At 35.8% G+C, this 14,885-nt stretch overlaps 1 protein-coding gene across 4 annotated transcripts in view; it reads right to left on the reverse strand.

The window, feature by feature from the left end:
• Nucleotides 1–14,885, reverse strand: part of DENND1B (DENN domain containing 1B) — a 121,274-nt gene that overhangs the window by 13,382 nt on the left and 93,007 nt on the right. For all 4 annotated transcript variants that reach the window (XM_072420046.1, XM_072420047.1, XM_072420045.1 and 1 more), the window contains 6 exons: nucleotides 6,105–6,230; nucleotides 4,947–5,048; nucleotides 4,410–4,485; nucleotides 4,286–4,326; nucleotides 2,551–2,619; nucleotides 1,134–1,178 (listed from right to left, as the gene is read on the reverse strand). In XM_072420046.1, coding sequence (XP_072276147.1) covers nucleotides 1,134–1,178; nucleotides 2,551–2,619; nucleotides 4,286–4,326; nucleotides 4,410–4,485; nucleotides 4,947–5,048; nucleotides 6,105–6,230 — 459 coding nt within the window. The remainder of the gene's footprint in view (nucleotides 1–1,133; nucleotides 1,179–2,550; nucleotides 2,620–4,285; nucleotides 4,327–4,409; nucleotides 4,486–4,946; nucleotides 5,049–6,104; nucleotides 6,231–14,885) is intronic.

Below are 14,885 nucleotides of genomic sequence, written 5' to 3' on the forward strand. Positions count from 1 at the left end.
ACATTACTTTTTTTATAGTTTTATAAAATTTAGCTTCTGAAAAAAAATAAAATAAAATGAATAACCCCTTTATACCATTAGAACTATAATGGTCATCTACCAATACCAATGAAGAAATGGACATATTTGACATTTTTGTGATTTAGGTGCGCAGCCTATTGGTTTATGTAACCCACCACTGAAGGTAAAAGGGAACATCAACAAAAAAACAGGTGGTAGCATTGCTTTATTCACTTCTGTTAGAGGACAGCACAGAAAATTATTCTCTGCATTGTCATTTGGAATATGAATGTCTTTAATTTCCTGAATCTCTCTGCTTTTTTTTACTCTGATGAATGTGCTATTTTTCACAGTCAGGCCTTAAGGTCAAGGGAACGGAAACTGGAACTACTTTATGGCATGCTCAACTTTTTAGACAGGATTATGCTCTGGGGATGGATCTTTGTAAATTTTAGGGGTGCACATACAGTAACACAATTACTATGTTAGAAAAAAAAGACTGTCATAAGCATCTTGTGCCATGTTCTGTGGTTCAACATTAGGGTTACTGTTATGGGCAGTTCACACCACTGCTTTGCTGTAACACAATGCAGGTATTAGTGTGATTAAGTTTTACTTTATCTAACTTTATATAGCTTTTCAAAGTGCCCTCATTCCAGTGCATTACTATTTATTTGTAAGGTATCACAGGAGATAAGGCTTGTTCAAATAAATGGGCTGCCGTATTAAAAAGCAAGTTATCTTGCAACAAACATATCTTAAACACAAGGCATAATAAATTGAAAATGTGAATGGATGTTTTTAATGACAGCTTATCAACAATATTGTGTCTACACATTTTTGTGACTTTAAAACTGTTAGATACCCAAAATTGATTAACATAATGTTCAATCTTTTAGATCAAACTGCAGAAGAATTATTTGTTTCATTTGAACAAGAATCCAAGTTTCCATCTTTCTGAGGTGCAATGCTTCACTGGTATTATCCATAATGGTTGAAAGAAAAATTAATGTAAAACCAGCAACATCACAATGAGTTTTTCTTTTACTGCACTTTGAACGTGGGTGATTTACACAGTTAATTCTAATTGAAAAAAATATACAATGACCCCTAGACAAAAGAAAAAATCTTACCTTATTCTTTAGTTTGCTCTTCACATCTTTAATACCTTGCTTAGCCTGGTAGGTATAAACAGTAAAATACATTAATTAATTTTATTGCTAACACAGAATGTTACAACACTGATTACATTAAAGGATCACACCCAAAGTACTTTATCTGCTAATTAACTAGTAATAAAACCTTTCTATAAACCTACTGTGTCTATGAGACCTTCCACATTAAATACTCACTATATACACACTATAAATAGACAAGCTGAGATTATACTTGGACCTTTTAATATAATAATGATCTGATACACCAAGTCAGAAGGGAAAGGTTCTGGAGTGACTATCATAATCTTCTGACCTCAATGCCATTGAGCCACCTTAAGAGAATCTCATATATGTAGTTTCTGCTACACAACCAAAGAACTTACAAGACATGGAAGCTTTTGGCCAAGAAGAATGGGCAGCGTTATTACAGGAAAAAAAAATGGACCTCATTTAGAACTATCACAAAAAACTGCAGGTCATCTTTGACCTGCAGTCTTCCATTTTGTGAATGCAATACAGAATTTTCTTTTCTGTGAAAGCCATGACTGGCTTAGGAGAGAGAATGGTGGCATGCACACAATACTACAAACTCTGAGCTAAAGCAACAGTAATATTATATTCTCTGTTGGAGTAAATCCATATATACGTTGAACATGAAAAACTACATATACCTTTACTGCTTCACTTGTAGTTTTTTGCTAGCCAGTCTTGTGATGACCTCTGCTACTCAGGAACATAATTATGCAAATTTCTGCTTATTGAATCTGGGTCCAGCTTTTTGTTTTAATAACTTTTAATTAAAGCATACATTGTACATGTATATAAAAATCAGCCTAAAAATATGGACAAAGAACAATTGCTTCCAATCAGAAAATGGGATCTTATGGACAGAACAATCACTAATGTTATATATATATTTATATATATATATATATATATAAATTCACACACATACACACTTTATTTAGGTAACAACTATTGAGTGAATATGCATTCCCATGGATCTTTTTGTAGTAAATTGTGTAAGATGCATAGGAAATAAGATAGTATTCAATGCAATTCGCATCCTAGCAGACAAAGTGCTGCAAGCACTTTTTTTTTTGTCCAATGCAACTACAAATTTTGCATCCAAATGTAAACAAACAGTGCGTGTTTTCTCAGACCTGAAACACATCAGGCTAGTTATAGGTGTCATTGCATCACAATGTTCTCATATATGATTACAAAGGCCTTGCAACATGACTGCTAGTATGCCCTTGACTAAACAATACAATCAGATCCGCCTACTAGTACTAAAGGATCCAATACTCACAATTCATGTATTGTCTTAAAGAACCATAACTAAGAACAATACCATAAATTAAAACAATTACAGTTGCTGTAAGATACTTACATACATATAAGCATTCTTCATAACTGGACTGGCTTTGGTCATCGCTGTATTAATCAGGGCACCTCCTTTCTGTAAATAAATTGTCATCAAATACACAAAATTGTTGTTTGTTTAGTACAGTTTTCTAAAGCCATATCAGACAGAATTTTTAGAAATGTTTTTTTGAGGACTGTATATTTGCATATAGTATGTATAAAGGTAAAGGCTCTTGTACTGGTCTTGATGGTTTCAGGTTATGATTGTACGAGGTAGTATACAAAGAGTACTTTGCAAAAATATTATAAAACACATATGTTTACATTAAGCAGTAATCTTGTTTGCTGTGTGTGCTTATTATGATTTTCTATATGGCCTAAAAATGTGGGAGAACCATTCACAGGGAAAGATTAAAAGCAAATAATCTAACCAGTAAAGCAAAAATGTGTAAGGTGAAGGGTTACCTGTAAGTGCTATTCTAAAAATAAAAGTAAAAAAGGATAACTTTTACAGAGGAGATGAAGTGTCAATACAGAGGTTAAGTTATATTTTAGGGTTACAGGGAGGTTGGAGGATTGGGAAAGTGGGTTGGGAGTTTTATTTTTAAACATTTGTTTTTAGTGTAAGAACTCTAGAAGACCAACCCTAGAAGATCCAAATTCTCCAATCACATTTTTGATGTGTATTAGCTGTATCCAATCACAGTTTTTTGGTAATTCTGAATACAACCTCTGTCAGGTTTTTGTAGCAGACTCTGTCCACTGGGAGCAGTATTGCTTGCACTGCCTCTGTCCTCAACATTGTGGAAAGAATTAGAAGCTCTGTGTTTTTTATTGAGATCTGCATTTATTTTTACTACTTTTGCTTTTAGTGGTAGATATCAATAGAAAAAAAGTAAAAGGACATTTCATAGCAGGGAAACAGATCAATAAGAAAACAGCAGTGGTTCTAACCTACTTTATCCAAAACCATAATAAAAATGTTGGCAAAAGTTAGAATTTAAATGAACCTGTAAAGACAGATATGTGGAGGCTGTCGTTTCTGACTAGCTTTGCAAAAGTGCCAGATTAGGAACTCTCACCCTAACCATGGCTTAACTGTCTAATACATACAACAAGCTACCTGTAACAAGTATGTAGGATGTAAGTGTGTACTTTATACACTTCAGTGGCTGAATGCTTGTTCTGGTTACAGACACAATAGGAAATAAAACGCCAGTCCTGAAGCCTGTACCTCCAACATTAAAGCTGCGTACACACTTCCAATTTTTATCGTTCAAAATGAACGACGAGCGAACGACGAACGATCGATTGGGCAAAAATCATTCGTAAAAAAGTAACCAACGACGCCGACGAACGAGGAAAGTCGTTGGAAATGAACGACCGGACCGGCGGATCGGATTGGACGACGATCGTTGACCATCGTTCGTGTGTACGATCGTTCATTGATCGTCCATGGTCTGAGCATGCGTGATGAACGAACGTTCCTGTGGTGCACGTAACTTCCTGTATCGTTCAAACGATCGCATCTATTGTGTGTACAATATCTACGAACGATCGTGTCGTTATCTGTATGTACAGGATCGGTGCTATACGATCGTTCGCAGATATCGTGCAGGATCGTTCGTCGTTCGTTTACCAACGATAATAATTGGAAGTGTGTACGTAGCTTAAGTCAGTCAAAACAATTTCACAAGTTCACGTTTAATACTGAATAACTGGAACATCATTGATATTTTTAACTACTTTTTTTATTTTACCTTCATGGTGTGCATCCACTGTTGGTAGGATCGAGCATTTCCTACGAAAAAATGACATTGATGAATAAAAAATCCTAGTGCATGTTTCCTCATTACAGTTACTGTAACAATAAATATAATTTACCTGATGTGATTTCTTCTTCAAATATATCAGAGAAGCCATGGCCTGAGTTCAGTTTTTCCAACCGTCCATCAATAAACTGATTTGTAATGAGGACAACAGAATACTTTATTATAATCCAATGACTACAATAAGATACACTATGCAATGTACATTTTTAGATGATTAAAAAGTAGTCCCTCATTGTTGATTAGCAACTGTTTCTTCCCTTTTAAATCCCCCTAGATTAATAGGGCTGAACTTATTAGCGTATGTACTTTCTGGACTAGGTTCATGGACAGTGCACAGACAGAAGTTTCCTTTGAACAAAGTAGTTAGATCCTAATTTGTTGACAGGCTGATTCCCAGTGTTCCATAAATCACACAGCAATGGAAATAATCACAACTATCATATTGTGAGGAATGTTTATGTAATATGAAAGGGAAATATTGGACAGTAAAAAAATTTCCAGTAATGATTATCAGTAACCCTTACTTCAAGTCATGCTGTTAAGTATGTGTTTGGATACAGAAAATCGTGAAGGCTGAATAAACACGCACCTGTTTGAATAGCTGTAGGTTGACAGCCATTTCTAAAAACTGCTTCATGGTGCTGGAGCGGTGTGCTACAAAGCTTTCTTCCGAAAAGGTAATTTGTTCCCCCTAAATAGATCAGAAATAAACAGGTAAAGGACCACAGAACAATAAACTTCAATTTTATTAAACAGTTTAATGAAAAACAATCTGCAACACAGTTTTTAGTAACATTCAAAAATCAATATGAAAATACTTTAGCAATGTTATCAGAAGATCTTGGCACAACTAATATGTATACACTGCATTGTGTTACATCGACACATACACACCAAGGTATATTGAAGTAGAACATTCATTTCCCAGAGCAGGTTTACTAGTAGTGACAACAGTGAACCATGCCTGTGTAAATTGTGTTGTAAGTAGTGGTGACAATGTGACAAAGCAGGAGTACAAATGACAAACAGATAGGGAGTGTTGCCTGAATGTAGCAGGATCACAAGATATTGAAATATGATGGGGCTCTCCTGAAATGGCACACGTTATTTATTTTTTTTTGCCTAGGATAGCATTACAAATCACCTTAAATTACCTAAGCCCTTGCTACTTGGCCTTATCTCTTTGATGCACTGGTGTCTGAAGTATCTAATCTTAGGAGCCGAAACTGTCAGAAACAGGTCGCTGATGTCATCAAGAACCATGCAGGACTAACTATCCTAAATTGTAAGTGAGGACATCAAGGGCCTATCCACAAGCCAGAAAATTTGAGGGAAAAAGAAAGTACTGGCTGCCAGGAGAGTGAATCCTTTTTTAATGGTGCTTTGGACAATAATGATCATTTATACCTTGCAGCATGGGTGGAGAAGTATGTTTCCCAAAGTTTCACTTCATTATTTTTTTTTAATTGAATTTTAAAATAACATGTTGTGTTTTAAAATAACATGTTGAAGTCTAAAAAAGATTTTATTGACTGGGTTTTTTTTTACATATTTTAAATACATGTATATTGGAAGATTGGCCAGATCTGTGTATATTTACACATTCCGTTTCAATAATATTAGTATCTCATTCATAAAAAAAAAACAAAATGTATTAGGTTTTATGTAAAGGACTTGTACTCCTTTATAGCCAAGAGACCACAGTGTAATTAATACAGGTTTGATAAGGAACAGATAGATATCTTACAGGTTTGTATCGAAGGGCATCTCTATAGGAACCAAACAAAGCAGCCTGGGCTCTGAGAAATGCTCGAGATACTCCATCTCCTGTAGATGTAGACTGCTTCTTCAACTTGCTTTTCAAGGCTGAGATCTGGTGTACATGTGGGATAGAGGATGAATATACAAAAGTTAAAGGAAAATAAGGTGGAGAATTGAAAAGAAATATATACACATGTAAAGAAAGTTAATAATTCGCATTGTTGAAGAATAAAAGAAAATGCAGCAGATTTACAAGCGAAAATATGTCTGAAACTGCAAAATGAAAAGTAGGAGGAGGGGAGGGAGTCACAAGCAAAAAGAAAATGACATGAAGGCGAGGGGGAGACAAAGTGAATTAGCACCTGTGAAATTGACCTGGCGAGAGGTGAAAAGTATCCAGTGGTGTGGGCCCCATCCCCACAGGGTCAGCCTAAATCTCAGAGCCCTTTGCAAAAATGTATATTACACCTGCTGAACTGTTAATGGAAAGGGAGGAGGGGGCACCCCTAGGTGAGAAAACAATCTCTCTTACTTTTGTCTCTCTGGACCTTCCACATAAAACTCGTATTATATGTGGACCTTCATTGTAATCATTTCTGGGTGGAACTTTGATCTTTGTCTTTACCCTGAAGGCTCCAAAATAGACCAGAGAGACATCCACTGCACTGTGGGGCAGCTATTCTATTCTACATACAGTTTAACCATAAGGCATATGCATTAAATATTACTAAAATATCCCTAACAGGGACAGTGTTCCGCTGCAATACACACAGATGAAACATCAAAAATGTAACAATTAAAGGAAAAGTGCACTGGAAAATTAACAGAAATGGATATGCATGAAAACCTGTATTGTACATCAAAGAAAGTACAAACATGCACAAAAACCTAATACCACACAGGAACATGGGGATACATGTACAGATTTCAGTGGATACAATGTGCACTAATGCAGCTCTGAAATTAAAGTATTATTAGTAGTCCTAATTGTAAAGAAGACTACAAACATATTTAGAAAAAAGTATACTGTATTTTGTAAAAAACAAACAAAAAAAACTCCATATGATACAATGTTCACAATAGGATTGTCTGTGCTGTGGGTATCTAAAGCATATTATCTTAACTTTAGATGATGGGTTTTATCATGTAACCAAGAACAAAAGATGAATATCTAATGGTTGCTCATTTCTATCACCTTGCATTCATACTTGTCTATAAACGCATTTTAAACAATCCATATTAGTACTTGTATTATCACTAAGGTATATAGCATATACTTCTCTGGATGATTCTGTATTTAGCGAGAGTTTTTAGGTATGGAGTAACACCCTTGACAGTCTGTCTGTACAAGGCAATCTGTCAGGCAGTCTCTGTATGGGCAGTATCTCACAATGTCTGACACGTGAGCAGTCTCCCAACCTGGGATGGAATCCTCCTCTAGCAATCTCTCTACACCCATTCCATAATTTGCATGTCTCTGACAGTCATTCACCAACTCAGCAGTCTCTTTTTAATGAGGTAGATCTTTTATAGAAACAGAGTAATTAAAATTGGGCTTCTAGTAAGGCTTATTATTTTTTTTTCTAATTATCAAGTACCATAATTTTTCATAGCGCTTTACAGAGCACAATACAGACAAGAGTCAGTAACAATACAGTACTGATGTTTCGTGAAGCGAGTAATTACAAACATATAAACACATGAAATGCAAAAATAACACTCAACAATAAAGGGTAAAACCATTACTGCAAAGATAGAAACAATAGGAAAATTTCTCTGTCTTTGGGAGCTTACAATCTAAAATTCCAAGGGCAGTAACTGAAAGCAACTACTGACACGTCACCTGCCAAGGAGATATGCCCAGTTATGACCGACCGCCGTAACCTGATTTATTAAAAATTATTCATACACAGAGGAGTAATTCTGTTATAAGCTGAATATCACAAGCAATAGATATATAAAATGTACTGTAAATGATAAAACCAGACTACAGAACTATTTGTTGAAAGCTAAGTAGCTTATGCTTATAATGCCTACATGCACAGAACATTTGGTTTTGTCATGTATCAATAACAAAGCATTGATATACCTGGTTGACAAGTAAAAAATAAGAAATGGTTATTGAATGCAAACTACCATTCAAATTCAAAAAACCCAAACAACCATTTAAAAAAAAAAATCTGCAAATTGTTTGGCACATAAATCACTACACAGTTTTGTATTTCCCACTGTGTCCATCTGCTTCCTGGACTTCAGCGTTAATGGCACACAGTCAATTTATTTTGTACTAAAATATTACTACACTACAAACACATTTTCTTTCAATTTAACAAATATATAATCCACAGTTTCTTTACAGAAAGGAGATGAACATTCATAGAGCTGTATGTAGGCACCCCCATAATGACCATAATGGAAGAGTCAAATTAATTAACAAGTAATCCTGGTAGGCTGCTAACAAGGGGAGAGACTGAGGCTTTGGAGAGAAAAATTAAAGAAAAGGACCTCGCTGTGGGTGAGGAGGGCACCAGCATGGGTGACATTCTGTACAGTTCAGTCCTCCCATGTGAGCATATCAAAGAAAAGATGATGCCCCACTGGGTATAATTATCATGCAGCTTGAAATGGGGGCATTCTGCTATGTAGAAAGTATCAAGTTGTTCATACTTACAATGCATTGTTTAATGATACCATAATCACTTTGTTTATAAAAAGCCAAGATATTCTGCAAGATTTGGATAAAGTTATGTTGTACGCAGCAGACGGACTGCATACATCACTGAACCTTGGCACTCACCAAAATATTATAAAAATACATATAAAAAGTCGAAAAATGTACGGATTTTAATGTGGAGTATATATTTGCATTAAATTAACACCCTTCCCCCAAGAATGAATAATGTGAAATAAAATTAACTAGCACCTCTTATTTATTCTTTTGTGAACCTTTGGATGCCAGTGGACATAGTGTTCTTGGACAAGGTCTCTGACACTTATTTTTTTACCTTCAAATACCCAAATTTTTTCTGGTATTTGAAATATAACATAACTGTGGTAAATTAACACAAAAACCCACACAATATTGGAACTTTAGAGTGTACTGTAGGGGTCAATAAATAACTAAAGAGACTGCACTGCGAGATGCAGCCTATCATAGAATGACTGCAAAATTCTGAATTGCAAAGCCATATGCAGGCCCCCTTTGTAACAGAGCTCCTGTAAGAATGCAGTGTGTGTATATTGGGAAGGTTAGTAGTTAAAACCGCTACTTAGTACCTTCAACATGCAAAACTCTCAGCCGTCATTGCAGCTGTAAATACAGGAGAAGAAAAGAAATGTGTGTTTATCATTACTGCTTTAGAAAACCACAAGAGCATTGTAACCCACTCTGCAGCCCTATGCTTCCTTTTAACCAGCCACAGGGGCACCATACCTCCTGTTTCTCCAAATAGAGCACTATACCTCTGACACCACTATAGAAAACAATTCCTGATACCAGCAATGGGAAACTATTGTTCCCTCAGATAGAAACTGGAAAGCACTGTCCCTCCAGTGACAACAATGACTTGATACTATTCCACCCTCTCCCACAAAAAAGGAGGCACTATTCACCTGACAAAAACACTGCAGGACAATTCCTCCCACTGACACCAATGATGGTGTAACCGACAATGGGGCATTATTTTTCCCACTGGCACAAACGATGGAGCACTAATCATTCCTGTAACACTAACTCTAACGAAAGACAACATTTTTTTCAACTTATACTAAGAATGGGGCAATTTCTTTTTTTTTAATTCCACAGACCTCTCTTACGTCACAAAGTTTTTTTCTGCTCTCACTAGTCATTATTTGGACCCCTAAAATCTGAAGAAGAGTGAAAAGGCTCTTTGTGTAGAAAGTTTGAGGATCTCATGCATTAAAAAGAGCTCTGAGCCAAGATAGGAAATAAACAGGATCCATGCTGACACTGTGAGATATGTACACAACTAGGAACTTCATAACATGACACCAGTTTGGCAATATATGAAAATATATATACTATACTGCTCCAAAAAAGGCTCATAAGAGGCCCAAGCCCAAACATTATAAATATAGAACTGTCAAGAAAAAATATTCTTTCATCATGGTACCAAGAACCTGCAGCACCAGCCACTAGCTACAAATGCCTCTGTAACAGAGCAGAACAGTTATCATTCCTCAAAAATCAATAACGGCCCATTGAAGAATACTCAAGTTATAAAGAAAATTGTCAACACAAACTGCAATGCTTTTTCTGTTTTAACTGTGCAGACTACTCGGCAATCATCCATGTTTTTGCTTCCACTAATACATTGTACACATATTTGTTCTGGGTCGGTGACACATCACAGTAAAGCATGATACAAGAAAAACCAGCCCACAGATTGCAACTTTGAATACCAAAATGACAATAGTGGACTTTTTTGAAAATATATTTTCTTGATGTCACCTTTTTTTGTCATAAAGCATAACTATATTCAGACCAATTGAGCAGGGTTACATGTGGAACAAGATACAGTTCTTGTTGTTGGAGTAAGAACAATGCAGCGATATTCTCAATGATATGCCTTATATACATTAGATAAAAAAGGTAAATTGGGGACTCAGCATTTTAAAAGCAAATACATGAAACACAGAAAATAAGTGAAGGCCTAGGAAAAGCCATGATTTTGAAGGTCTTGGGTGAGTAGGTCTCCTTCTGGGAGACTTAATAAGTACAATTATGTTGGAAACATTGATGTAATCTATGCGTTGTAGCAGGATTCAATGTGGCCATGAAGAAATTTCAATCCATACCATTCAGAAGAGAAACAGTAGTTTTGTTAGAATTTTGTACATGGTGGGTGGTATAGGAGAACCCCAATAGTGTAGGATTACTCTCCATGTTTCAGAAATATGCAAAGTTAGGCAGATACAGAGTCATGTCACTAACTATCTCCCAAAGGGGTGCCCAATCTAATGTCCCTATCACAAAGAATATATCAGTAATATAGTCTAAGGCCAATTTTTGGGGGGAAGCCAAATAACCTTATTGCATGTTTATATGTTCCTATATATTAAAGGAGCAAACAACAGGTGCAGACTGTAGTAACCAAAGAATTCACTTTGTTGAAATCTAAAATCGACAAATTTTAATTGGTTGGAAAACTCAAGTTTTTGACCCTTTGCTAGATACTGCACTTTAGCACCCTCAAATTGCTTTATAAAATAAACCCAACCGCACCAAAATGCATTGTGAGAGTTAGATTTTAACACAGCTAATGACCATTAGAGACAGGCCATACACTAGAAAAAGGCCAGTAAGAAAATATGCCATAAATCAGAATCCTAATTGAAAAGTAAACTTATTGGGAAGAGAGAATCATATGATGAATTATAACTGAAGACGTACTCACGAGTGCAGTAACAAATATAATATATGAATTTGGATTCAATAACCACATTTAGTTTAACATCATATTGGATGTTCGTACCTATGATAACTAAATGAAATCAAACAGCTACACAGATGAGCTGGGCGCATACAGAATTTATGTTATGTCAAAATTCTTTGGACTTTTTTATATAACAAAAAAGCAAAGGCAGTCATTTCCTTGAATTTGTTTTGTTAGAGTTCTTATGCCTCAGGCAACAATGTCTGGATCCACAAACAAGAGGACAATGAGAAATTAGGTCCCAGGATCATTGCGGGGCCTCTCATGTTGATGGCTTCAATTTTCCTTCTTAAGAAGCCATTCCAAACAGACAGACAGGCGGTGAGGACCTCCACATCACTCTATACTCTACCAGATACATTGTTATATGTGAGCATGCTCAGCATGAAGAACAGGCTCCTGTACTTGTTAAAGCAGTAAAGTTTTTGACTATTTGGTTTTTATTAATATGTAACATATATTATTTTACACATGTCCAAATGTTTGTTTTGACATTCACATTATTTGGTCTGTTGTGCTTTGTTTATTCTGCACATGAAAGGAGTAAAAAAATCCAGAACTTTAATGAGCAGACAAATAATGACCTTTGCTGTCTGCTATCAGTTAGCATTGTTCCCAGTTCTCTCTGTGAACTATATATCAGCTTGTCCATTATAAAAAAGAGAAAAGAATGGGGGAGTTCTGTAGTCATAAACACTTCTTGTTGTATTTCTGTCAGGATCACCAAGAGAAAATATACATGGACAACCACAAAAGAAGTAACCACATCTAAGGACCAGTGGGCTGCACACGGTTGTACCACCAGATTGGGCAGACTTTGGGGTTAGTAGAATTATTAAGCAGATTTTAATTATTCTAGAAATGACAGCACAACATACCAACTTTGGGAAACACACAGCCGTGGCGATAAGTCTACCTTCGGGCAGGGCAGATCTGATGCAGCTATTCCCTGCCTTCTCCTGCCATGACTGATCATTGCAATACTGAATTACTAGTCCCCTACTGTGTTACAAATTGGCGTAAAGAACTTTAAAAAGCAACATTTTAAAAGGGCACATTTGTTCCATGTAAAGAAAAGGATACTTACTTTATTATCTTATTAGTAGCATCACAAAAAAAAAATGAGCAGCACATTTACAAAAACTATACTTTTGTGCTGTATGAATATCTCAACCCCTTATAATAACCATGTTGACCACTGGGGTAACCCTACCCCAGGAATAGAAAAAGTTTGAGAACCTTTGACCTCATCATCGGGTGCTATATAAAAGCACATCAAAATCACACTAGAGGTTCATAAGGTGGCTGTACTTCCCTTCAATTTCTCAATAGCTCCTTCTCATCCAAATGACCTCAGTGACTCTACCTGCATTATTTTATAACCCTCTTTTCTTGTTATTGGTTTCTTTGTGTGTTTTCTGTCCATAATGGAAATATTTCTAAGTCTTTGAAATGCCTTAGTCCTAATCTTATATTTTTCACAATAAGTTAAGTTAAATTGTGCTTGCACATGAGCTATTCAGATGAACAGTCAATAAAAGTCATTTTTGTACAGCCTAGTATAGAAATTCTAATCAAATCAATGTCCAATCTTGCTTAGCACTGGCTTCCTGCCAAACATGTAACATAAAACAGATAGAACACAAAAAGTTTCAACATAATTTCAAGCACCATCAAAGGGCAAAATAAAGCTTTTGGTATATAGTGAAATTGTGCATATCTGATGAACTTCCAGGTAATATACTCTAGAATAAAATCCAGAAAAAAATATTTTGTTACACATGTATTGGGAGTAATATATAGCCAAGTACTTTTGATAATTTGAAAAGAAAAGCTTCAGGCACAGTAATAAATTGTGTAGCAAAAAACAGCTATACCAAAGTCCAGAAGACCACAAAAGCCAGGAATACCGCTGGCACACACATTTTAATGAAAGAGGTCTGCAACCAGCAATAACTTCAGTCAAATAGAAATTTCTCTCATTTCTGCAATGATTTGCTTTGGTTTGTTGCTACATTGGGGAGATTTTTCTTTACTTCCTGCCCATGGGATTTGGTTACAAATAATGTGGCTTACAGTTGCCACTGGTTAGGAAAGTAACGTAAGGCAATAAAAGCACTGTAGAAACTTCTAACGCTTTCCCTCTACTAAAATTACAACTACGTTCTATTCTGCTATCATGTTCTGTCCTTGCAGGAAATGAGGTGAACATTTTCTAACAGAGACACAGATGGCATAAAAAAAATGGACAGAAGACCTTACCTACCCATTTGAACCCCAACAAAATTGATGCTCTGTTGTACCTATGTATCGTAACACTGGTGGTACAACAGATCAAAAAGTATGGTATTTGCGATTTTCAAGGGGGCTGGCTAACATATATAAACATCACAAAAAAAAAAAAAAAAAAAGTAGTCTTAGCAGAAAGCTTCTTGCATTTTCTACAAATGTTCTGAGTGGGATACAATTCTGTTATCTGTTTCAATTTTATTGTAAAAAGCAATAAGTAAATCACAAAATCCTTGTGAAATACCACTGAGCTGAATGTAACAAACTCAGAAGCATATTGGGTGTAAGGAATTTCCATGTAACGAACATTATATCTTCTATGAACATTATTAAAGACATATTTACTGAATTCATGTAAGAAATAAAATCTTTTAGTAAAAAGATCACAGAAATCTCAGAACCACAGCTGGCTAGCACTCTTATTCAGATTCAACTATCTAGTGAAAAGTGAAGAGAAAAAGAAAGAGGAAATCACAGGAAAGCTGTTCTGTTTTCATGTATATTAAAAAGTACCTTCATGTTGCTTATTGGATTTATTTCATTATTAGTCAAGCTTTAGAGGAAAGGTGCTCACCACTGCAACCTCCAACCCTGGCATCTGTTCCCCAGGCACTGCCATAATAAACAGTAACTACAGACAACAATTTAAACTAATCGATGAATCACTTAGGCTATATAGTAAATTGGGCTAAAATTTGGAGTTTTGAAGTATGTTGTAAATGGCCCTTTAGGGCTGAATCACTACAGGGTAACTTTAGCATTATTAGTGGCATATTACTAAAGTTCTTGTCAGGATATTGCAAGTTTTGCGCTTAAAGCAGAACTAAAGTTCCTCTTTTAAAAAAAGCAAGGGCAAAGCATTATTACAGAAAGGGACAGGGATACTTCTATCTGCAATAGGATTTCCTGCTTGATTGCGCTGTACAATTATCAAGAATGCTGAGCTGCACAGATCACCTTTGGTTGCCAGAATACCCGGCAATCCCGAGTTCCTATTCACTTGCCGGGACTCAATGAACTAC

Source organism: Pyxicephalus adspersus, chromosome 8 (genome assembly GCF_032062135.1).
Source record: "Pyxicephalus adspersus chromosome 8, UCB_Pads_2.0, whole genome shotgun sequence".
NCBI lineage: Eukaryota > Metazoa > Chordata > Amphibia > Anura > Pyxicephalidae > Pyxicephalus > Pyxicephalus adspersus.